The 25,076-nt window shown below is 39.3% G+C and overlaps 1 protein-coding gene across 5 annotated transcripts in view; it reads left to right on the plus strand.

The window, feature by feature from the left end:
- Positions 1–24,057, plus strand: part of FBXW7 (F-box and WD repeat domain containing 7) — a 192,995-nt gene extending 168,938 nt beyond the window's left edge. For 4 of the 5 annotated variants that reach the window (XM_076336695.1, XM_076336696.1, XM_076336693.1 and 1 more), the window contains 8 exons: positions 4,018–4,152; positions 8,211–8,334; positions 10,230–10,366; positions 12,044–12,157; positions 15,272–15,453; positions 16,462–16,687; positions 20,830–21,040; positions 22,039–24,057. In XM_076336695.1, coding sequence (XP_076192810.1) covers positions 4,018–4,152; positions 8,211–8,334; positions 10,230–10,366; positions 12,044–12,157; positions 15,272–15,453; positions 16,462–16,687; positions 20,830–21,040; positions 22,039–22,307 — 1,398 coding nt within the window. In that variant the 3' untranslated portion in view covers positions 22,308–24,057. The other variant, XM_076336694.1, reaches the window with a different exon arrangement.
- The last annotated feature ends 1,019 nt before the right edge of the window (positions 24,058–25,076 follow it).

The following is a 25,076-nucleotide window of genomic DNA, read 5'->3' on the forward strand; positions in this document are numbered from 1 at the left end:
TGTTTCAGAGGAATAGTGCAGACTTAGAGCAGATGTCCTGATCATCCCTGCTTATTTCCCATTGGTTTGGGTCTCAGGGCAGTTTTGATACATACAAACTAGACTCCTTTCAGAAGAAACTCTGCGTTGTCGAACCCATAGCGGGGACGTAAGGGTCTGAACCAGTTGCTGCTCCTCTAGACAGGTTCACATCACGTGTGGTGCAGATATTCAGCCCAGGGAACCAGACTAGGTCGAAGAGGTGGGTTAATGTGGGGGCTTCAGCACCAGCTGCTCCCGAACCCCTCCTGTTGTGACAAACTACTTGCTGATGTAGACGGCGTTCCTTTCAGTGGATTTTGCTTCTGTGCTATTTTCATTCAGACTGAGATACCTTTGAGGTGGAGGATGGCAGGGTTCTCGGTAACTGATCCAAGAGTCAGACAGAAGCAGGCTCCAGGAGAGCCCTTCCTGCAGGTCTCTGTAATGACAGACCTCCATTAACAGAACTCAGTAACAGAGAACAGCGCCCTGAAATTAAACCCTTTAAAATAGGTGTCCTAAATATACCTATAATAGAAAAAGGATGTAATTGCTACAAACTGTAATTGTACAGATTGGAGCTAGCAGTTGAGAGCTGTGCAATAGAAAAGTGGAAGAGTAGAGGTGCAGAAACAGAAGATGATAAAAGGATAGGTGGCAGGTCAGACAGGAGGGATGAGGTGGAAGTTGTAGAAGTTGTAGGAGCAGCAAAGATGTCGTTTATATTGGTTATAAAGCTGTTCTGCATGCCTGAAAAAGAGAGAAAAGACATTTAAACATAATAGCAAAGGGGAAAAAGAAGGGGTAGTTTACAGGTAGGTAGTGCCATGGTTGCAGCAACTGCATTACTGAACGAGGAAATGGTGTGAACCAGGCAAAAGGCCTTGGACGACAAATCAACACCTCCCTGAGGAAATGGGAGGGAAGAGGGGGGCTGTTTGTTTAGGAATCTCAGATCATTCAAAGAGCAGTATCAGTAGTCCCTGCTGGCTTTCCAAGGGGTATGTGAATGAATCCTGGAGTTACCTTTTCTAGGGGAACCCCTGCCCGTAATAAAAGCTTTATTTTAATTTTGCATTAAAATTAAACTTAAGTCTTGAAGACAAGGAAAACCAATTAAACAAATGCATTTTAAAGATAAAGTATATTCTTTTCTTTGAAGGGGAATCAGCTGGTAGAAATCCAGGGTGTCTGGACACTACACCACATGTCTCAGAAGTCTCTGGTCATCTACAGTGTTTGAAACTTTGCAGACTGTTTGGTGCACATTTACTTTTTTTTCCCTCTTCTGTGACATTTGTTCACTGTTGTTTCTCATCAAAGCCACAAACATATTTCTTACCCTCTCCGCTCAATGTGCTACATGCAATTTTTTTTGCAAACGGATCAAGCTATGGGGCCCAGAAACAGGAATTTACTAGTCTTGCCTTCGTTAACGCAAACAGTTGTGTTCATCTGGCAAGGCTTCATCCCAATTTTCCATGCCAAACGTTTCCCTCAGAGACCCCTTACCAACTGTAGCTGGGGGTTTGTTTGCTGAAGTGAAAGACTAAGGGGACAGTGTCCTAGAGAAGACATTTTGTAGCAGCTGATTGCTTAAAAAGAGCCTTAGGAAGCTGCCTGTAGCTATCCCCTAATGATGAATGGACAGATGAAAGAGGGTACTGCTTTTATTCATTAGCATCTCTTTCCTATTCTTGAATCTTCTTCCTTTTCTGTTCAGATCCGTATATTTTATTTTAAAAACAGAAATGTTGAAGTGTAAGAGAGTTACAGATCAAGATAGTGTAGAGTGAAATTATTAATCAATAAATTGTTCGTAACTGCTAGCAATGTTTGCCACAGCAAAAAACAATAGTCTTCAGGTTGAGTTGTTCTAATTTAATAAATGTAGCTGCTTATAAATTAAGGGTAGACTGACCTTGGGAATTTATACTATAAGGAAGGTAGCACAGGTATTACTTTCCCTTTTTTTAATTCTCCTAAATTCAAACACGGCTGACAGATGAGATAAAAGATTGCAAACATTTGTACCTAAGACCAGCTAAGCTCTGGGTTAATGAAACAAACAGCAGTTGGAAAGTTGGTGAGATAAACAGCTCTTCAGTGCATGATTTATGGAGAACTGCTCTGTGATGCAAATGGTTCTATTGGAAGAAATTTATAATAAAAGCTGTTTATAAGAGCACTGCTGCAATTTATGCTGAGACATTCTTGTTTCTTCTCAATATTCTGAGGTATTGGGTATGAGACACGGAAACCCTCATCTCATATGGTGACAATCTACGTACACACACACACACAGATGGGGAATATTTTCTTGCTGGCTTAGACCATCTTACCAATTGCCAAGAGTGTGTGAAAAGGCTCAGGTCATAGGAACTTCCTTCCCCTTCCCCTCCTCTGTTAGGGTAGGCTGTCCAGTGTCCGCCACGCGTTTTGCTGTAGAGCAGGAGCACGCACCTGGGGTGAACAAGCTGCTGCACGCTGCCTGCCTTCTCACAACTGTCCCGGCAGTGCTCACTCCATAATTAAGGCAGCTCAAAGCTGCTTGCACTGCCCTGATGGAATGGGGTCACCTGAAAGTCAGGTGGGTCATCATGTGGGTAAATGATACCTTTCTTGACATTCTAAGTATTTTGACGTTTTAATTAGGGAGAAATGATGCAACATGATGATCTTTCTACATTGAGTAAAGCCGGGTATTTATCTGCTTTGCGTTTGCTTTCAAAAATTCCACCTTCTCCTTCACTTGCCTCATTGTTCTGCAGAAACTTCACAATATACAAATGTTGTAGTATTGCAGAGACTGGAGTTAATTGTCAGAATCAAATCCAGAGAACAGAAATTTAGAGCATGAGTCACAAAGGTCCTGAGATACATGGCAGATTAATACAGAAATCTTAATTGTAAGGTATCTTCCCTTTTTTTTTTTTTTTATTTCAGTTAGCCTCTTACCATAACCATAATATCATTTGTATGTGCTAATTTACTTGTAAATGTCACTGTAGGAGACATTCAAGAATATGAATGTGAATCTGCTCTCAAAAACTGTGATGTCTTATTTTCTCTCCTCTCTAAGGCTTTATTCATGCTCTAATTCTGTTGCTAGATCAGTGAGCGGTGGCTGTTGTTTTTTCCTGTAGAAATTATTTTTTTCTTTAAATTGTTTTCACGTAACAAATCAAAACTCTGAGCACAGATGAGTTTAAGACATGCTTTTCAGATGTGTAGTATATTCAGTTACTAATTTTTTTCTGCAAATGATGCTGCTAATCTGCTATGCTTTCAGCTGAGTGCCTTATTAAAATCTTCAAATTTAATGGTGCCCATTAGTAAAAATGTGAAGTAAGAAAATTACCCATCAAAATTCCCTGTTTATTCAAGTGTAAATTGATACCTACAAAATATACGTTGGTTTATAGCCAGGATTCTGAAATCACAGCATTGTCACTTAGGGACATACCGTAGTAATAATCAGGCAGTAAGCTAATGTACTTTTAGAAAAAGTTTCTTTCTTTCCTTTCCTCTCGTTTCCCATAAAGTTTTTGGTCTACCAGATGAAACATAAAGGTTAAAAGTTACCATCTCACTTGAATGCACAGTGAAGAAAGGCGGAGAGGGAGCGCGTTCTGTTGCAAGCCCTTCATTGTCAGTAATGTGTGTGTAGGTTTCATGAACTTCAAAAGAAGCTTAATTAATTTAATTATTATTATTAAATATTATTATCTATTTAATTGCTAATCTGTATGTGTGTATAACAAATCCTTTCTTAGCTTATGAATCAATGTAGTAATTTTCAATACTTTGTGTTGATTAACTTCTAATTTTTGTGTAATTAACATGAGCATCTATCTTCCTGGCTTTTTATATGCTTGTGTATAGCTCGACAAGGAAGCTTAACTTGCCTTATTGGCAAAGCAGCGGCACTTACTAATAGAAACCAAACTAGTGTATTAGACTAAGCTTACTGTTTCTTTCTTTTTTTTCTTGCAGAGCTGGAGTGGACCAGAGAAATTACTCGCTTTAGATGAACTGATTGATAGTTGTGAACCAACACAAGTAAAACACATGATGCAAGTGATAGAGCCCCAGTTTCAAAGAGACTTCATTTCCTTGCTCCCAAAAGAGGTGAGAAATACAGGTTAATACGGGACTATGCAGTGCATCAGCTGCCACCTTTTAAAAACTTCCATGCTAATCACAGCATTCAGTTTTGCCAACGTAGTGGTGGAAACTGATGTTAGAGGTCCACAACTTGGTGCACTGCCATAACATGGCTCCTGTAATTTCAGATTAACATATCTTCATCTCTTGATAGGCATTTAGATACCTGGAAATATGGGTAATTCCTTTAAAGAAAATCCCAGTAGCTTTAAAAATATCTCTGTATCTTAATTGGGCTGGTTGTGCTTTTTTTTTAAAAAACTAATTCTGTTAGGGCACACACACACACAAATTTCCTCTGGATGCAAGACCTTTCTGCACATTATTCTGTTAGTATAAGCATTATTGTTTAATGCTTTAAGTGGTGGGGTTTTATAAACGTTATCTTTGAATTTATTTTTAAGAAACTGAGCCCTAAAATCTCTACCAAAAAACCAAACGTAAACCCAAAAAAGCACTTCTCATTAAGGATAAAGCCAAACCCTAATTAAGCAGATACCTTACAGTAAGCCCGTTACTGCAAATCAGATCATGTTGTACCGGGTTAAAGAGAAACTAAGACTCAGATTTCAGCGTGTGCGCTTTTCAGCATGTGTAACTAAATGCTGTCCACAGAAGAGTAATTCTTGATGTCCTTACAACTAGAACATGAGGGTGGATATGAAAGATTACAAACCCGGTTTGCTACAGGTATTAAATGAATGTATTTTAGTTCATTTAGAAATGGTACTTCTGACCATGATTGATTTTAGGGAATTGGAAATTGTTTTGTTATTTGGAGTGGGGAGGAAGTCCATTTTCTTTTGCCAGATCCACTGCATGTTGGATTTTCCATGTGAAAAGAGGGCTGAAGTCTTTGTAAGTCTTCAGTTACTAACATGTTACAAAGCAAGTTCTTAAAAGATACTCTGGAGCGGGTATTTGGTTGCTGTGTTTCACATGGTCTTATTACCTGAAGACTGTTCTGTATCTCCGTTTCTTGACATTTTTTCTGGTGTATATCCTATTTTTGAATACTTAGATGTACAAGACCCTTCTTTCCTTTTATATACTGTCGTATCATCACGAGTCAGGAAGTGTCACAGCCTTCCCTTGCTGGTTGGCATTTGTAAGGGTTGGAAGCAATTTATGCAACGAGTATTAACTTAGTACACGTGACAGGAGATCAGTATTTACAGAAGCACTTCCTGTGGCAGCCTTCTTCATAAGTGGAAAGGACGCTGGGCGAGGAGAAGAGTTTAGTAAGACCTCTGCACGGTTGCCATGTTTCTAGAGAAGCTGCCCAAAGCAGCCTTAGTTCAGAGGTGGAGGAAGGCAGCTAGACTTTGTATTCTGAGAAGACAGAAGATGCTTTGCCACTTCTGCATCTGTTAAATCTGGGAATTTAATACAGAATTGATAACAGTGCTCACAGCTCAGTTGTCTTTGCATGATTTAGTGGCAAAACTAATTCAAGTACAACCAGTGATGTAGTTACGCTGTGACTAATGATCATGTTGTTATTTCTGTTTTAGCAATTTCTTCACAGAAAAGATGTTATTTAGCTGTAAAACTTTCTTTCTCATTTATGTTTCTTGACTCCATTGTAAGCTACTTGTTTAATTTGTTTAATTTATTTTTAGTGTTTGTTCTTGCCTCTTGAAACCAGAATATTGTCAAGCGCTTAGCTTCGTGAAAGGCTGACTTCACCACTGAAGCTGGCTTAAATAATTTTAGCTTCCTGACCCCCAGTCACTGTCACCAAAATTAACCAAGTTAAACAAAAAAACCCATCGAGCTAACTCCACCATCTCCTCTCCTTTTTGAAGATCATTCTTCACCCAGATCTCCTAAGTGATGCTGTCTCCAGCTACTTACGCTGGCTGCAGTAGGGGGTGACGAACTGAGCTGCGCGGGCAAGAATAAGTTGTTGGGGTCAGTAGTTCTGTGAACAGGCTTCCCTGTCAAAGCCAGCATCCTGTGAAAACACGCTCTCCTGAGTTGTCGCTCCGCATTAACATCTATAGTTATCTCCGGTGCTGCTGGATGCAATGCAGTGATTTTATTACCTAAGCAGACAAGAAGATGATTTGGACAGGAGGGCTTTTCTTCAGAAACGTTTTCAGCAATGCAAAGACAGTAACTTAATAGCTGAATAGCCAAGAAAATGTTTGCTTTCCTCCTGAGGAAACATGCAGTCAAACAATTAATCTGAAATGAATACTCCTGTTTTCTTGCTGAGACTTTAGAAATAATTATTGAAATTACTTGTTTGTGAAAACCAGGTCTAGAAACCAACAGATCAGGAGTTTTGCTGAAATCAGCCAAAGAAATTTTGTTGGTGCTGTGTGTGTGAGTGAAGAAAAAGGCGAGAGACTGCTTATTGTTGGGTATTAACACTACAGCAGAGAGTAGTCACAGTTGAGTCAAAGGTCAGATCTTTGCTACCTGAAGTTTTCTTATAACTAGATGCATGATCCATGTCCGTCTGACAAAGGGACATCATCTTTTATGCACTGCTGATCTTCAAGTCAACTGTGGGCTGTGTTGACCCTTGGTGACTAGATAAATATAGTCTAAAATAAACGTCACCCGTATGTAACCTGTTTTAGAATCAGTTGGCTCACAGGTTTTAATTAACACCATCTTAGCAAGCGTCCATATCTGTATAGATAGGACAAGTGATATTTAAACTCTGCTGTCAGTTATGGAACATGCAGCAAAAATGGAAAGCATCTCTTTCATGTTTGAGTCCTGCATGCGGCAAGACTCAATCTCATGTGTGGTAGGAAACAGCACTTCTTAAATAATTTTACATACCAGGAATTAAGGCAGAAAGTCTAAAAGGATGGGTACGGTTGTCGCTGTTGTAGTAGAGAGTCCTACACCAGATCCTAAACGCTTGACTCCCTGCGTAGGGACAGAAGGAAGATTCCTCAGCTTTATGGCCTGGGGTGCATACGGGATCTAACGCGTTAACTTAAGACACAGGTCCCTCAAACGTGGAGTCCTACGTGCTCAACGTGAGCTGCAGGCGATGTCTTGCAAACAGCGCGTGTGTGCAGTCAAAATGCAAACAGTTCTGGTATACTGAATTTTTATTTCCTGCTCAGTCACTGGCTGGTCTAGGTTACGGAAAGTAAACGTTTCTCACATAATAAGGTCAAAAATCTGCCGAGGTCAACAGCCTTACCCTTAAGGATAGCTGTCCCTGTATTTTGGATTGTGTTTTAGATGCCTCTGTCCCTGCTTAAGACTTGTGGAGATTGTGGGGGTTTTATCGTGGTCATTATACGGCTTAGCTCAGTCAGCTGAGGTCTGGATTCTCCCAATAACCTTTAATTTTGTCACATGGAAAAGTTCTTCTGTTGTTTATTGGGATTTCCCATATGTTTTGGGTAACGTTCTGTGTGCGGTATCGAAGTTACCTATTTCAATCCTTCTGCATCCCAGTCTGTAAAACTCCCTGTAACACCACTTAGGAGTGTGTTTGCGTTCTAATCAGAAAATGAGCGATACGTATGCTGCATTCCCTACAGCTGCAGAGAGTGCTTTTGAACTCAAGTGCACGTAGCATTTACTTTTTCTGGATTCAGGCTTACTGAGTGACGTTACTCATCACAACATACTTTCCCATTTGCTCACATGGTGAGTGTTGTATTTTCTAGTTAAACTCTCAAAATAACTTCTGGTATACTTGTTAGCTAAAATAACATAGACATAATTATTTTAGTAATAATTCTGTTAATGGTTCAAAGTAATGTGGATTACGTTTTAAAAAAGATAACAGTGATTTCAGCTGACATCTACTCTTGCAAATACAAGAATCATTTCTGATGTGATGTGTATGGATTTAGTTACTTAAGATGACTGTTACACTTTCACGTGCCCACTGGAATAAACTGTAGCTCTGTTAAGTTTCTGAGATTGTTTAATAATTTATTGTTTCAATTTTCCGTGTTTCAGCCCCTGATGTGTGATAATACTTCGCTTTTCCCTTCAAAAGCAATGCAGAGAATGCACTTTCTTTTTCTTTTTTACAGCTGGCGCTGTATGTGCTGTCATTCCTGGAACCCAGGGACCTCCTGCAGGCAGCCCAGACATGCCGTTACTGGAGAATTCTGGCAGAAGATAATCTTCTCTGGAGAGAGAAATGCAAAGAGGAGGGTAAGGCTGAGCAAAAAGATGGATGTAACGGTCAAAGTGTTGCTGTCGTAAAAAGTGCAGTTCATTTACATAATAAGCTTAAAGTTTTATGAAGGCAATTCGGTTGACTTTAAATTTACTGCTAGTGGTGCTTTGAGCTACATGGTGTGTACCTCTGTTGAAAGTAAGAAGCAGAAATAATCCATGGACTACTAGAAATGAAACTACAGTTAAGTTTGAACATCCTATTTATGAAGTATACTAGGTGTATGTTTTTAAAATACAACTATTTTTGCTTTTTAAGGATTGTTTTTATTCAAAATACGACCAAAACAAATAAGAGCTGAGATGTAAAAATGATAGGAGTATAGTCTTGCAATTTGTAAATAACATGGAGGAAAAACTGTTTCAGTGATCAGGTAGAAGGGATGCTGTAATTTCACGTCATTTGTCGGAAAATTAACAGAGAAATGGCGCATGGTAGGGAGAGAAGGTGCTAACCTGATTGCTTAGAGAGGGACACACAATCCATGAGCCACATGGATATCGCCTGCTCATGCCAAATCGAGAAGATACAGTGGTTCAGCAGCAATATGAGTGGGCAAAAAAAGGCTCCCAGGAAGGTAGCCACATATTTGAGCATATGAAGAATGTAAGTTTTTATTTTTAAGGAGAGTTATATGTACAAGGAGTCTGTTCTGGGGGGGCAGAGCACATGGATGTGATCTCAGAGCAGTATCCCTCTTGGACATGGGCAAACACAAGCTGTCCAGGCTGCCTCGGAGTATGGAGACAAGAACTCGTGAGAGGTCGATGCAAAGGCTTTAAAAAACATGACAATGTCAAGGTAGCTGGCTATCTGTAAAGGCACCTACATTAATTAGTTTTCTTTTGCAGTGGAAACAGGTGTCTAACCTCTTAAATCTTCTCTGAAGATTCTCCTCGTACAAATTTCAGTGAAAATGCATTAAGAGGACAGAATGAGAAAAAAGGAGAAGACTGAGAGGGGAATGAGCCTACATTCGTGAGCTTAGAAGTAAAAATAAATATGGCCAGGCATGAGAGCACAGACAAACAAAACAGCGCTGTAAACTGCTTAGACTTAGTGAGGTGCTCGGTAATGTGAAGGAGCAGTTAATTCCAGACTTGCAGATAGAGACACCAGAGAAAGGGCTAAAAGCAGAAGAGTGAAATCCACGTACTGGCAAGAGACAAGACTCTTGCTAGTAATGAGATGCTGTGGAGAGAGGAGCTGCATAGAAAAGAGAGATGGGTGAGAGAATTGGGGAGGGGGGGGATGTATCTGTAGTAGCAAGGCTAAAACAAAGCATCACCGCTTAAGTGTCAGTTCAGAAAGGGCATACCTATATTTAAATTCCAGCCTGGAGAGGACAATGCCAAGAGCACACAGCCTTTCAAATCAAGAAAAGAATTAAAAGCTCGCTAATACCAAGAGTCACAGTGAACTTAAAGGTAATGAAGATGGGTGACCAGAGAGGAGGACCGTAGACAGAAAGGTTTACTTTTTGAAGGGTTCCAAAATGAGCGTACGAGTGGTTGTGGAGTTTGTTGGACGATACCCATTTGAAGGCGGCAATATTCTGCTGCGTTGCCTCAGAAGGGGGGACTCGGAACAAGCTAGTGGGTTGCCAGCAAGGAATGATGAAGTAGAGCACTTTCAGCCACAGTTACGGTAATGATTATGCTTGAACGACAAGAAAGGATGTCGTATAAAGAGCTGAGGAGCAGGGCGGCGTCACTGACACACAATGCAAATGTTGGCATGCGGGAGGTTGTTACGTCAATGCAGTATTTAGTGTCAGAGGTCACTGTAAAGGTTTGGGAGGGAGAGAAGGTGTTTTATTTGGGGTGGCCTCATCTCTCCCCCTCCCCCCTTCTTTAAAAATTCATTTTAGGGATTGATGAACCATTACATATCAAGAGGAGGAAAGTAATAAAACCAGGCTTTATACACAGCCCGTGGAAAAGCGCCTACATTAGACAACACAGGATTGATACCAACTGGCGGCGAGGAGAACTTAAATCGCCTAAGGTAAGTTTCTGAGCTATGTGCGTGGTGCCGTGAACAAAGCAGGATCAACTCGTAGGTTTGTTTTTTTTTTCCTAAGGACAAGCCAGACTACCCTTGCACAAAAAGCAATGTATTGTTACAGAAAAAAAATAATCTGTATTTTAGTTTACCCTGGGTTTAAGTTAACTTCTGAGTGCCATATTAGCAAATCAAAATGTGATTCTTCATACAGCAGAATTCTTTCACTGCTGTTCTAAAAATTTCTGTACAATTTCGTGAATTTCTATAAATAGGCCAGTCTCTTTGAGACAGATAATCTTAGAAACCTGACTGGAAATACTTATATTTAAAATTAAACATACACACACATATATAGTATGTTAAAATACATATATCTATATGTATGTATTTGTAGAGCTGGGCCGTATCACAACATAAAAATACTCCACAACTATTCTGTCATCAGTTCGTGCTTTATTTTTATACATATTCTTCTCAGTTGAGCAGCACAATAACTTCATTCCATGTTAAGGTTTTTTTTGTTTTTTAAAATACTAAAATTCTTTAATGACATTGATACATTATCATTCCATCTTTTCCAATATGAAGATACGAAGCAATACTTCAAACCTTTTGTAAAATAAAATAGCAAGTGTCTAATAGAACCTGGTATTGAACAAGCAGTCAGAAACATGAAGAAGACCCGTATTCATAGCCTTTTAAGGTTTTATGGCAATTTGCCTGTTTTCTTGATTACTGTACAACAAAATAATAAAAACAAGAACAAAAAAATTCCCGTGGAAAACCTATGGCTGTATCCTGCTGTTTATTTGGCCGTGACTTAATGTACATCTCTGGCGGCGGCTCTGCATTTCTTGCCTTGATACGCCACATCAAGTTATCTTGGAATTATTATTAAAATTACAGCCTCAGGGATTATCCAGATGCCCGTTTCATTTCGATGAACATCTTGAAAAGTGTTTGGATATCTTAAATAAAAAAATTCCTCATTCTGTGTATTCTGATAAGGACTTTTTTGCTGTATTGCAGTAAAATATACTGAATTGCCGTTTTTCCCAAATCAAGCATTGAAGATCCCACCTCTATAGAGCAACATTCCAGTGCACATTTCCAGCACATGAAATTACCGCTTTTGTTTGTATTTAATTGACTTAACGGTTTTCTAGTTTTTGACTTTGGTGCTGCCTGGCATTTAATAGATTACAATGCTTGGCTGGTAAGGAGAAAAAAAAAATAGATATAGTCAGCCTTGACCACCGAAATACAAATACAACCCCATCGTTTTTGTTCAAGATTGAAACAACTCTTGAAAGGTAGAAGTAACTCAACTAAAAAATAAAGAGATGGAATAACTGCAGAGGAATTGAGCAATGTCCAGTTGCTAATTCAGCCTGCTTTTATTAGGGATTTTTCCTGGTACTTTTAGGAGGCTTACAATAACTGTGGTGTGCTTGCTAAGCAATGCAGTATCACTCCATGGAAGAAGGAAAATACCTTCTTTGGTCCCAGCTGGCGGTAAATTAGACTTGACACGCAGGATTAAGGGGCCTTATTATTATTGAAGCAACTCTAGCATATGATAATTTATGAATCAGAAGAGCACTTTGTTTCTCCAGCTTCTCGCTAATCTCCCACATTAAATTGTGACTGTACGTTTTATATGTTCTTTATCGTCAGGTGCTCAAAGGCCACGATGACCACGTGATCACATGCCTTCAGTTCTGCGGGAACCGAATAGTGAGCGGCTCTGATGACAACACACTGAAAGTGTGGTCAGCGGTTACAGGCAAGGTAAGTCGGTTATTTCGCTGAATTCCTTAGGAAATGAGCTACAGATAGGGCACGCCGGTATGTCAAAAAAGCTGCTGTGCCATCGGACCGCACTGCAGGGTGGTCTGTAGTGCCGTCTGGTGCAAGAATTGGAAAAAGTACCGGTAAACATTTGGCTCATCTTTTCCTACACAGAAACTAGTCACCTTGATGTGAAATTGCAGTGCTGCTCCTGTTGCCACTGGCGTATATCCTTGTTCTCTTGGCAATTCCGCTATTCTTGTGGAGTTGTCTGTGACATGGATTCTAAAGAATTTGGACAGATACGTTACTTTATCTTCCTTAAAGCTTAATTTAGCCTGCTTTTACCCCTCTGCATCTCCCTTTCTCACTTGTCTTCTAGCATTCTTTCTGTTGTTTTCAAGTTATTGAAATGGGGTGTTCATTTTACTGGTTCTGATTTCAAATACAGAGTTTGTTTTTCTTTCTAAGCTACTACATTGCTGAGCCACCCAAAAAGGAAAAAAAAAAGTAACTTGCTTTAGGTTTAAATATTTCCTATTAAATTAGATCCAGCTCAGGCAGGAATTTAATAAGCTTTAATACTTTAATTTTGGCTTCGAGAAGCAAGACAGTATGTGCAATCAAAAAGACAGTACTGAACATTTCACTCATGTTAGAACATCACAGCTACTCAGCACACAGATTTTTTGTCTTAAGGTGACTGACTGACCATGCTCCAAGGATATAGAAAAGGCATCAGGGAAACAGTACTTTTTCCTTCTAGACAGTATTGTGTGTACTTAGCTTTGTTTTAATGATACAGTTACGTGAACAACAGGACAGCTGTTGAGGATAACATGTTTAAGATGTAAAAGGTATCCACTTCATAATGTTGAAGCTGAACGTATTAAGCATTTGTCTTTGCATGCCTAGAAGATCCTTGATGGGATTGTAAATACTACTGTGGGGAAGAATAAAATTAAAAGCAATAGGCAGCCTCACCCTGCCTCTGTTGGCTTCCCTACAACAAGCTGTCTAATGAAGGAACCCATATTGAAATTTACATTTTTTTAATTGAAAAGGGCAGCCTAAACTCAAATGAAAAATACTTCCTTTGTACATATCACCCTCTCAAAAGCAAAATGTTCCTTTAAATAGAGAAAACTGATGATAGTAGCATGACTTAACAATTCCTGTTCAGTAATTTTTTGAAAGTAATTACAAATCCTAGTGTGACTATTTATCCCAAACCTTTAAGAGAGCCAGAAATTGTATGTGAAAGATGGAAGAGTGCTGTATCAGCCCTCACGCTTACTGATGCTGAAGAATTAATAAAATAAAAAACCCTAAAGGTTGGTTTGTGCAAATGAACATGACTAAGTAATTCCCTTGACAGATGTAAAGCCCAAAATAAGGCTTCTGTGTTCTTACTGCTTTAGAAGGATGAGTTCTTAAAATATGAGCAAATCGGTTGAAATAAAAAAAACACCAAACCGGGAACTGTAAAAGTGAGTAACAGCTATGAACTGAAAAAGATGGATTTGATAGCAGTCAATTAAGCTAGGAGCCAGGAATTGCAGCAGACTGGTAAAAAATGTTAAAGAACAGGAAATCTATGTACAGCAAAAAAGCAAGACATTTTCAAGGATGTTTGAAAGAACAGGATATTAACAACAGAAATTAGTATACTGTCACTGATGCAGAAAAAAATACTTATTTTGGGAGAAAATTCATGTGATGGAAACATAGCATGCAGTGATAATAGAACACTTCATTTCAGCAGAAACTCACAAGGATGTTAAACAACAACTACCAGAGTTACATTTTTTTCTTACTACAGTTGACCCAGATAATCTGTATTTGATGATTTTTTTCTAAAGTAACTAACTGTGGGGTAAAAGTGGTGTTTTTTTCAAAAGGTATGAGCACGAGGAGAAGATCCAAAGGATGGCCAGAAAGCTAAACTGTGTCAATATTTAAATGGAGTAAACTGAAAGACTGGGTATTTAGGATACATTATCTATCTTGGATAAAACATATTGGACTACGTCAAGAGGAGTCAACTAACAGTCAAAGGAAGGCCAGGCAATTAATGCCACTTAGCATTAGATTACAGAAAAAGAGATCGTCAAACTGTCTTGACCTCTTTCCTCGTGCAGTTACAGGTTTGACTGATAAAAATAGTAGTGCAGAAATAGATGGCTATGTGCACTGCAAGACTGTATCCCCATGACACGATTGAAGAAAATAGAGCAATGCAAAAATCAACATGGCACATACTTAAATGGGTTAGAAAGTGGGTAATTATAGAGATCATGTTGTTAATGTAAATGCAGAGTCTTCATGGGAGTATCTTTCTGGAGGGGTCTTGCAAGGATGTCTTCTGGTCATGCTAATTAGCACTTACTGCTGCCTGGTGAGAAAGCATCTATAGTCGTTACTTGTAAGGAATACAGGCTGAGAGACGGAGACAAGTCATTGTGTTCCAGAGTGACGGAGGTTTTAGAGAAGTAGGTGTGAGCAAAGACTGTGTCTACATGGTGAGAAATCGTGTCATACATTTGGGATCAAAGAAGGTAGGCTGTGCTTATGTAGTGTGGGATTCTCTCCTGGGCAACAGTAAAGTCTAAAAAAGGTTTGAAACGTGATTTTGCCGTATTGATGCTGTAGCTATGGCTTACGGAATGCAATGTTTCTTGGATAAACAGAAAAATAAAATAAGAGTATATGGTTTATAGATTGGTGGTAAAACTACTAAGTGAATGCTCTCTCTAATTCTAACACTTACGCTTCAAAAAGCTATTGGAAAACCTGCAGTGACTCAGAAGAATGCCAGGAAAATGACTCAAGGCTGCAAAACATGCCCTGTATTGAGAAATTTGGAAAGACAGTTTAGTTTATCAAGGGGAAGATTATAGGGAAAATTCCTTATAGTCAAAGTACTGACAATGGAGAGAGAAATTTGATGAGTGTTTTCTAAAAGGTGGGATTTTTTTAGTGCAATCACAAAGCAGTCTCCAGGGGTCTTCTGGCTCTTGCTATGAGAGACTACTGTTACCGCCTAGATTACTTTTTCTTAAGTTTCTATTCAACTCTGTCAAAAGGGTAGCTAAGCAAAATATTTCTTTTCAGTGTTTGAGAACACTGGTTGGGCACACAGGCGGAGTCTGGTCATCACAGATGAGGGACAATATCATCATCAGTGGATCTACAGACCGAACGTTGAAAGTCTGGAACGCTGAGACTGGAGAATGCATACACACCTTGTACGGACACACCTCCACCGTGCGTTGCATGCATCTCCATGAGAAAAGGTAAGGCTTTGTCCAAAGCTACAGCTACAGTTTGGCTTATAATACACACTTGTGTTCACAGAAAATGCCTGTTAAACTTGGGTACCTCATCCAATGTTGAGCGAAACGCAAACCAGGCGAGGGACTCGCACGAAACTACATAAATCAACACAAGGGAGGAAATGATTAGTAGCAGCAAAAGCATGAGTGCTAATGAAAGAGCAGAAAATTGAGTCATGTACTTTATAAAGCCACATTCTGCATTATTTCAAAACTAATTCTTTGTTACGCTGTGATCCAGTCTCCCACGCTCTGGATAATTTCTCCCTTTTGTCAATGCTATAGACTTCTACTCATTTTACAGAATGACTTTTTAAGTATCGTCACTGCAGTGTTTTATTAAAATTTTAACTGATTATATCATAATTTCTGCAGTAGTAAACCGTGTCTCAATTCAGCAAACATGGGCAAAGCTCTTTCTTTTACTGGGCTGTGGTATGGAGCTGGACAGAGTGCCTGTTGGTTGCATTTCTTCTTTTTTGAAGAGTGAATGAGGTTTTTCTTTATCAATTCCATTACTATTAATTCCTTCTCATTTGTGTTCATACCTAAAGAAGCTTTTAAAAGTATAAACTGAAAAAATCAAGCAGAGTAACTGTTACTTTACTAAAACTTCTAAAGATCTTCTTTGTTTAATTGTTATAATTGGTTAACTCAGTCATTAAAACAGTCCCCATCGTTTCTCATGGCATCGTTTTGCTGTTCAGGAATGAAGTGCCTTTTTAAATACTGATTGCTAATTACATCAGATAGAGGGATCCTGAGGAGGTGAGTAGAGGAAGGAAGAAAAAGACTCAAGTCATTTGCGACCCTAATAAAATGTCGTGCCAGACCAGCTCTTTGGTGGCTAGTGGACTAACGCTATCTAATGTCCCAAATTAAAACTCATAACTGATTTATACCCGTCTAACTGTTTTAATACTTTTATGTCCAATGCTAAGTACAGGAGGGGTTTTCTTGTTCCTCCAGAGTGGTCAGTGGGTCTCGAGATGCTACACTGAGAGTTTGGGACATAGAGACGGGCCAGTGTTTACACGTTCTGATGGGCCACGTAGCTGCAGTTCGGTGCGTTCAGTATGATGGCAGAAGGGTTGTAAGTGGTGCATATGATTTTATGGTCAAAGTGTGGGATCCGGAGACAGAGACCTGTCTGCACACGCTGCAAGGGCATACTAACAGAGTCTACTCATTACAGGTATGTGATTTTCATCTGCTGCTTTAGTTTCCTTAAGTAACATTCAAAGTCGGTTTATTTCACCTTGTTTATTAAATTGTGGATACCTACACCAAAATCACACAGGCCACAAGACTATAGAGGCATCTGTGATAGTCCCCTCTTTCATTTTGTTACACTAGTTACATGTTGTCTTAATTTAGAGACTGAGATTTTTGTAGATGAGCTTTTTTTTTTTAAAACACCCGATACAATAAAGCCCCAATCTCTGTAAGTAGTTTTCTGGGTTGTTTGGTTGGGGTTTTTTTTTAAATCTTGCATGTATTTTGGAGCTACGGTTTTGGTTTCCCCAAAGAAATTCTACTGTTACTACCTTAAATAAATCAGATGATATAGTAATTGGAAATGTGCTACAAAACCCACTGGATTAATGTTCTGAATTATGCAGAACTGTTTATCCTTATTTTGTAGTCCCATATTGCAGTTCCAAACTGTAATTTGCAGTAAGGCTGAACCTAAAATTTTAATGCCCCGATGTAAATCTCCAGCCTTCTGCTTCCTCTTCTCTGAGTAGAGGCCAGATCTACAGCGGTGAGGCTTTGTCAACAGAGACATGCTACTGTAGATGCAGGTTATTACGGTACTGCTCTGTGGCATGGCTCTATTGCCTACCAGTCACCCGACTGCTCATCAGAACTGTGCTGGCAAAGACACACATAGACCTCATGTAGACTCTTCTTACCTTTACTAACCCAAAAGATCATCTTGTTCATTCACAGAGTCAAAGCATCACTTCCAGGCGCTGAAAGGCGAAAGAAATTAATTTCATGCTTGTGCCTGTTCTCACCACAATCTGGCAGGACTTGAAAAAGAAATTAACAAAGACAGTTCAGAATCGGGAAATTGCATTCGGCGTGTAACTACTCTGGTTTGTGGCTCGGAAAGTGAAGCTCAGTGCTAGAGACATTTTTCATAAATGCTTTCATCATAAGGTATCTCTCGCCATAATAGATTACATATGAACAAAATACCTAATTGGTTTTCTTTCCCAAAATAGGTAGTAAAATTTATCAGAAATCTCCAGCCCTTCTCTTAAATTCATATGCTGAGGAGGATTCTCTAGACAAGCAGCAAACAAGTTAAAAATGCTGTACTACCTGCCTATCTCTTAAAAATATTCTGAAGGTTGTATTTCATCTGGGGCAGTTTGGGAACAGTATATGTTATTCTGCCTTATCTTCACCAGTGGCTCTTATTTTGGCTTATGAATATTCATGTCTCGGTCTGATACTGTAGTAATAATGGATCAAATAATTGGGTTTATGTTACACAGACTGATACTATTTACACCCTGTAAATGGAACTTGGTATGCTAAAACAAATTTCTGGGGGGCAGGAGACTGCAGGTGCTTACAGTTTTAGAACAGACAGAGTCTTTAAAATTGTATGGTGAGCTCCTGCCCTTGGGCCCGAAACAGCCCGAAACGGCAGAACTCTCATAAACAGAATAATCAGGCTGAATAACCAGCCTGTCCTCCCTGTCCCCGCTCCATGGCAGGCTCTGTTATACCTCAGTACTTCCCCAGTTGTAGACCCCTAACGGCGAGATCCTTAAGCACTGATCCAAACCGTTGTCTGTTTGACTGTGGCAATATCAGAGTAAAGTTTGTCTTGATGCCCAGCCTTAAAGCTTATGTATATGGAATACAACTAATTTGCAGGAGAGGGGGGAACAATTCCAAATTTGTTACATCAATCTGGTTTAGTTCTGTTTAGGAAAGAAAAACATTCTGTAGTGTTTCCACCCAACAAGTCTGCTAGGCCACTTAGCACTCCTCGTCCTTTTATCTGAACTCAAATTTGTTCACATCCTCTTCTGGAAGCAGGGTGCCCAAAACAGAATGCAAAATTCCAGTCAAAGTCTTACCAATGCTTACTAGAAGTGAAAAGTCATTTTACATGCCTTATATAGCATATCCCTATTTCAGATACTAGAGTGTCTGTCTTTTTTTTTTTTTTTGCTATATTTTCACCAGAAATGCAACGTATACAGCAGATAAGCAGTCTGTATGTGCCAGTCGCTCTCGACATTCTTTTGAATGCAGGTGCCATGCTCAACCATGTTTGACTGCAGAGGTCTAAGATGTTAGTTTTCTGCAGGTTTTATAAAAAGAAGCTGTCTCAGATAGTTCAGTTCCCTTAATTGGGTTCTTTCTTCACCATTATGAGATACCCGTCAGTCCACATGGACAAGTAGTGCCGGATTGCCCTAGCTGTAACAAAGACTCCTGCCCAGCCATCATTCTCCCAGGCTGCAGCTGTACCTTCATTCATTCTCTGGCAAGCTCAGATCTTCACGGTTTTCCCTTGACTTTTACACTCTTTGCTTTGGGTCAGTTCTACCATTTCAAATGTCACCCAAATCCTAATGAAAATACTAAATTCCAGACCCCCCGGAACTCTTTTCTGATAGCTCTAATAATGCTGTGAACAAAGTTCTGAATGGGATAGTATCCCTGCGTCAAATTTGCCTCCCTCTTTGTGAAAATACAACCAAGACATCTGCTGTTTCACATGGCTTTTTACTCTGTCACAGAAAAAAAAAATCATTCTGGTTAAGATCATTTTCCCACAAATCTGTTTGCTGCTACTTACCGCATTGCTAAGGGCTTACAACCAGATTGATGGTTTGTCAGTTTCTTCTGGAAACTGAAGTTAGACTGACCGAGCCATCATTCCCCATCTCCCATCATCATCTCCTTCAATAAAGAAAGGAATTGTATTTGCCATCTGAAACCTTGTCTGTCTTCCATGGGTTCTCAAAGATAGCAGCAGATGTCTCTGAGATTGTCTTAAAACAACTTGCCTTATGTGGTTTTTTTCCTCATTCTAGCAAAAGCTTGTACTCAGTTGTCAGTGGTGTTAGTGCTGTGAGCCTACACTCAGATGGCTGAGGACTGAAGCAAAAAAAAATGAAATAGCTGGTCTTACTTAGTGTTTCCTTCCCATTGAGCATAAATGAGCTTTTTTTATTTTGGCCTTCCTCTTGTTTTTGTTTTACAGAATAGTGTTTTATCATCCTTAACGGCTCTTGCTAGTTTTATCTTGTTTTGTGCCCTGCCTTTCTGATTTTGTCCCAGTGTGCTCTTTTAAACACATCTATTGATCTAGTTTCTACTTTTTCTACAATTCCTTGCGCTTTAGCCAAGTCTTGGTAATTTACTACACTTCCTGTCTTTCCTTCACACAAGGATAGTTTGTGTCTTTAAGAAAGCGCCAACTCTCCTGAACTCTTCTTCCCCTCAGAGAATAGATATATAAAAACCTCATGGGAAGGAAGTCTCAATTTATTGAAGTATTCCTCCTTGAAGCCCACTGTTTTATTCTACTGCTCTTTTTCCTTCCTTTTTTGAGAATTCTGGACTCTTATGTCATTGTCACTCTCTCCCAAGGTACTTTCCAGCTTTATATTCTCTGTGTGTCCAGTCCTCTTGGTCAAAAGTGTCTCATCTCTTAGCTGACTGCTCTCCGTGTTCGTGTTCTACATCTTTTTATTTTACATATAAGACCAGAAAATCCAAGAATTTGGACATCCGTGTTAGCCTGTATACCTATCCCAACAATAACTAGGAAGTTAAAGTTCCTTACTGCACAGAATTGTGATTATAAAATGGCTAAACCCGGCATTTTTCAATTACATCCCTTCTGTTTTCCTATGTTTTGGTTTCTGTGTAGATGATTCTGGATTAATGTTGTTACCCTTCTCCAGCTTCAAGTCCCTCTGCCTTGTGAAAAGCAGGTTTGGCTTGTTAATGTCTTTATTAGGAAAAGAGCATTCTCTTACTATTGCACGCTGCAGTATAGTCAGGAGTCTGTTGTGTTTTAAAAGAGTTGTATTACATTTAAAAGACCAGCGGTTCAGAGTCTTTCTCCTTGAGCCATGTACCTCATAGGAAATTACACTGACCATGAATCACCTGCTCTGATATCAAACGTGGCTATCTCTACTTAGACTGAATTATTATTTTGTAATGCAGCTTCTGAATATATATATATAGTACCTAATGTTGCATTTCGTGAATTAAATGCTTAATAGCCTTCTTCATACAGAGCATTGCGAGAGCCTAATGTAATTGTTTGTAATAGATTTACCTTTCTTGTAGTTTGATGGTATCCATGTGGTGAGTGGATCTCTTGACACTTCCATCCGAGTTTGGGATGTGGAGACAGGCAACTGCATTCACACGCTAACAGGCCACCAGTCTCTCACAAGTGGAATGGAACTCAAGGACAATATACTCGTGTCTGGGAATGCCGATTCTACAGTCAAAATCTGGGACATTAAAACAGGACAATGTTTACAGACATTGCAAGGTGAGCTTAAACTACCTTCATGTAAATCAAGCTGCCTGCAGTAATCTACGTGGCAGGTTCTATATAAAAACCTAAAAACTACATACAAAGAAACAAGCACAGACCACTTACAACTTAAATATTTTTCTGATGACAGCTGTATGATCTTTCTCTGAATTAGAAGAACAAAATGGATTTAATCTAATCTATTCAAATCACTCGCCTGTTATGAAAGGCAGATAGTCGGACTGATAGCGATTTGCTACAGGTATATTAGCCTAATAAGCCACAGAAATATGAAGGAAACGACATCTCAAAACAGTCAGCGTATTTATTTAGGGATCACTTGGATGTTTCAAAGCCTACTGATTAATTGGATCGGGAGGCGAAGGACGCTGTCTGTTGCAATAAATCAAGAGAAATGAGTGGAAGATGTTTTCTTTATTTCCGTAAGAAGAAAGATTTCCACTTCCATTCTGACAGTTGCCACTCAGGCATCGTGCACACGAACACATTGTTTTGTTTCCCCTCCAAAAAAGGTCTTAACATCATTCCCATATATCATATGCAGCATCGCTGGCTGGAGCAGAAAATTAAATTTCACTGTAAAGCAAACTCTGCTGTTTTAACAGTATATATTTATATGTCAATATATAACTGTCAATATTTACTGATAGAGTAATCGCATAATAACACTCCAGAGGGACTTGGAGACAAATGCCTTCAGCAGTCACCTCATTCTGGATGGTTAAGTTCATTTTCATGAATGTCCAAGTGCACACCTGCCCTCCTGCTTGTATACAACAAAACGAGATCACTGTAACAAAGATTTTTTCTATACCTGCATTCACTTTTTGAAAGCACAGCAAGGCTTCTGTACCTTTTAATGCACAAAAACTGAGTTAACGCATCTAGGTAGAAAAAGCTGTATGCAAAGAGCTAGGTATTTATTCTATATGCAGTGCTGTCTGACATCACTTTCTAATTACAAATAAAAATGCTTTGGTTTACTGTTACAGGTCCCAACAAGCATCAGAGTGCTGTGACCTGTTTACAGTTCAACAAGAACTTTGTAATTACCAGCTCAGATGATGGGACTGTAAAACTTTGGGACTTGAAAACGGGTGAATTTATCCGAAATCTAGTCACATTGGAGAGCGGGGGAAGCGGAGGCGTCGTGTGGCGGATCCGAGCTTCTAACACAAAGCTAGTGTGTGCGGTTGGGAGCCGCAACGGGACTGAGGAAACAAAGCTGCTGGTGTTGGACTTTGACGTGGATATGAAGTGAAGGGCAGAAAGATGAATTTGTCCAAACGTGTAGACTATGTTCTCCTTTCCCTCCCCCTGAAAAAAAAAGAAAAAGGAAAAAAAATCCCTTGTCCTTGGTGGTGCAGGATGTTGGCTTGGGGCAACAGATCCTAAAGACCTACAGACTACGAAGGAGAAGACAAAGATGACAAACTATAACTGACAAGAGAGGCATTTGCTGTCTCGTCACATAAAAAGGCTACACTTTTGACCGGGGCAGCTTTACAAAAATACGACTTTTGAAATGAAACCAGGTGCAATTATTTCTTTACATTCCTCCAGCTGCTCCTTGAGCAATTTGGAGGTGAAAAAAAAAAATTGTTACAGTTCTTGTTAACAGGTTATTTTACCACAAAGATCTTGAAAGAAGCTGCACAGGCGAGCCTGCTCGTGCACCCCTGGGCCAGCCTGGGTCCCGGCAGCCCCTCTGAGCAACGCGCTGTCCCTTAGCCCCGCTCTGAGCGGGGGGTTGGACCGGACAACCTCCAGAGGTCCCTTCCAACCTCTACGAGCAGTCACTGGTTGACTTTCAAAAACTAGAGAGCATCTGCAATGAGAAAAACAAACAAAAACAAAGAGTCCATTCCTGGTGTGGAAAAGCTAAAATATTACTGTGAATTGTTTTGTACAGTTTTATCAGAGCTTTTTCTTTTTTTCTTTTATTCCTCTTTTTTTTTTGCCAACCATTGCCAATGTCAATCACAGTATTAGCCTCTGTTTAATCTATTTACTGTTGCTTCCATCTACACTCTTCAACGCATAAGTTGCTCTGAGGTGGCAAGTTGTCCTGGGTTTTGAGAGTCCTCTGATGGATTTAATTTGCAATGCTGGTGCTAGAAGTAGGTCTTCAATTACGGGATTGTTGTCCCACCCCTGTACTGTATTCCCAGTGGCCAAACTTATTTATGCTGCTAAATGAAAGAAAGAAAAGCAAATTATTTTTTTTTATTTTTTTTTCTGCTGTGACGTTTTAGTCCCAGACTGAATTCCAAATTTGCTCTAGTTTGGTTACAGAAAAAGACTTTTTGCCACTGAAACTTGAGCCAACTGTGCCTCTAAGAGGCTGAGAGTGGAAGAGTTTCAGACAATTAAGAGTGAAGTTTGCCTGCAAATAAAGAATTGAGTGTGTGTGCAAAGCTTATTTTCTTTTTTCTGGGCAAAAATTAAAACACATTCCTTAGAACAAAGCTATTGCAGCCTGTTCTGTGGGGAAATTTTTCTTTGTGAGGGCTGTGGTGAATGGAATGAACATACATTAAAAAACTGACAAAATTTTTAAAAAATATAAAATACAAAAATGAAAATAAAGTTGCTGGTCAGTCTTAGTGTTTTACAGTATTTGAGAAAAAAACAACTGTTACAGTTATTGCTGGGAGGAACTGACAGAGCAAAAACTTACGTTTTTGTAAAGATGTCACATGCAAACAAAATGAGAAACGAAAGAGTCAAATGGTTTGCCTCATTCTCCAAGAGCCACAACTCAAGCTGAACTGTGAAAGTGGTTTAACACTGTATCCTAGGCGATCTTTTTTCCTCCTTTTTTTTTTGTTTTTGTTTTATTTATAGTCTGATTTAAAACAATCAGATTCCAGTTGGTTAATTTTAGTTACGTAACAACCTGACATGATGGAGGAAAACAACCTTTAAAGGGATTGTGTCTATGGTTTGATTCACTTAGAAATTTTATTTTCTTATAACTTAAGTGCAATAAAATGTGTTTTTTCATGTTAGTTTGTCTGTCCTTTTTTTTTTTTCTCTATTTCTTCTTGTTAATTTAATATCATAGATCCTACGAAGGGTAAAGCAGGTCAAGTTGCTCAGCTGACTGGTAGATGCTAAAATATGTCGCAGGACTTTTTATGTAACCCTTCCACAAACAGGTGCGCAAGTGTCCTCTCCTCAGTTGCCGTATAGGATTTGTCACGTGGGCTTCGACAAACATGCGGGAAAGCCATTAGCTTCCTATCGCTAAGAACGTGTCAGGATTTGACTCTGGAGGGAGTTAGCTATAAAAAGCTGCTCAAGTATGTAAAACTTCTTCCGATAGCATCTTGTTACTGCATCTTAAATTGAAACTTGGTATTTATTATTTATGGATTTCAATCAATTGATTGCAGTCTGACAGCAGAGAATAAATCCATAAATACAACTAAAATCAAAGGTGGGGCTGTAGGAGAGCTTGAAATAAAGCTTCTGAAGAAAAAAAACCCAAAACACCCACATCATTCCAGATGAGTCCAACAGCAGTTTTATCAGTGCCCTGAAACCAAGGTAAGTCAGTCATCAGCCGTCTCGGAAACTTCCCACTTGAGTGTCAGTTTCTCTCCGGAATCTCCTTGACCAAAGTCATTTTCTTCTGTGCAAGGCTCTTCTGTCAGGGCATAGCATTTATTTATTCGTGACAGTTTTCCCTGTAGAAAACTGATTAAAGAAAACCAAACCAAAACATGAGAAGAGACACATGGATGGAAAAGAAAAATATTTATATACTTCTATGACTATGTGCTATTCAAATGTAGTTCCAATCCCTGCATTACGCAAAACAAGCATTGCTGAAGGGTCCCGCTTCCATCTGGCCTCTAGAGATTAAAAAGACGTACAAAATGACTGAGCAGCCACAAATTGTAAAAATCTGTTCATTGATTCGGTGTTTAAGGAAAAAAAAAATTGCAGCAAGCACTGACATATAAAAGCTATGATCGTCTTGGTATTTATGTAAAAACAATTAAAGAGCTAATCCTCTCCTAAA

The sequence above is a fragment of the Aptenodytes patagonicus genome, chromosome 4, assembly GCF_965638725.1.
Source record: "Aptenodytes patagonicus chromosome 4, bAptPat1.pri.cur, whole genome shotgun sequence".
Lineage (NCBI taxonomy): Eukaryota > Metazoa > Chordata > Aves > Sphenisciformes > Spheniscidae > Aptenodytes > Aptenodytes patagonicus.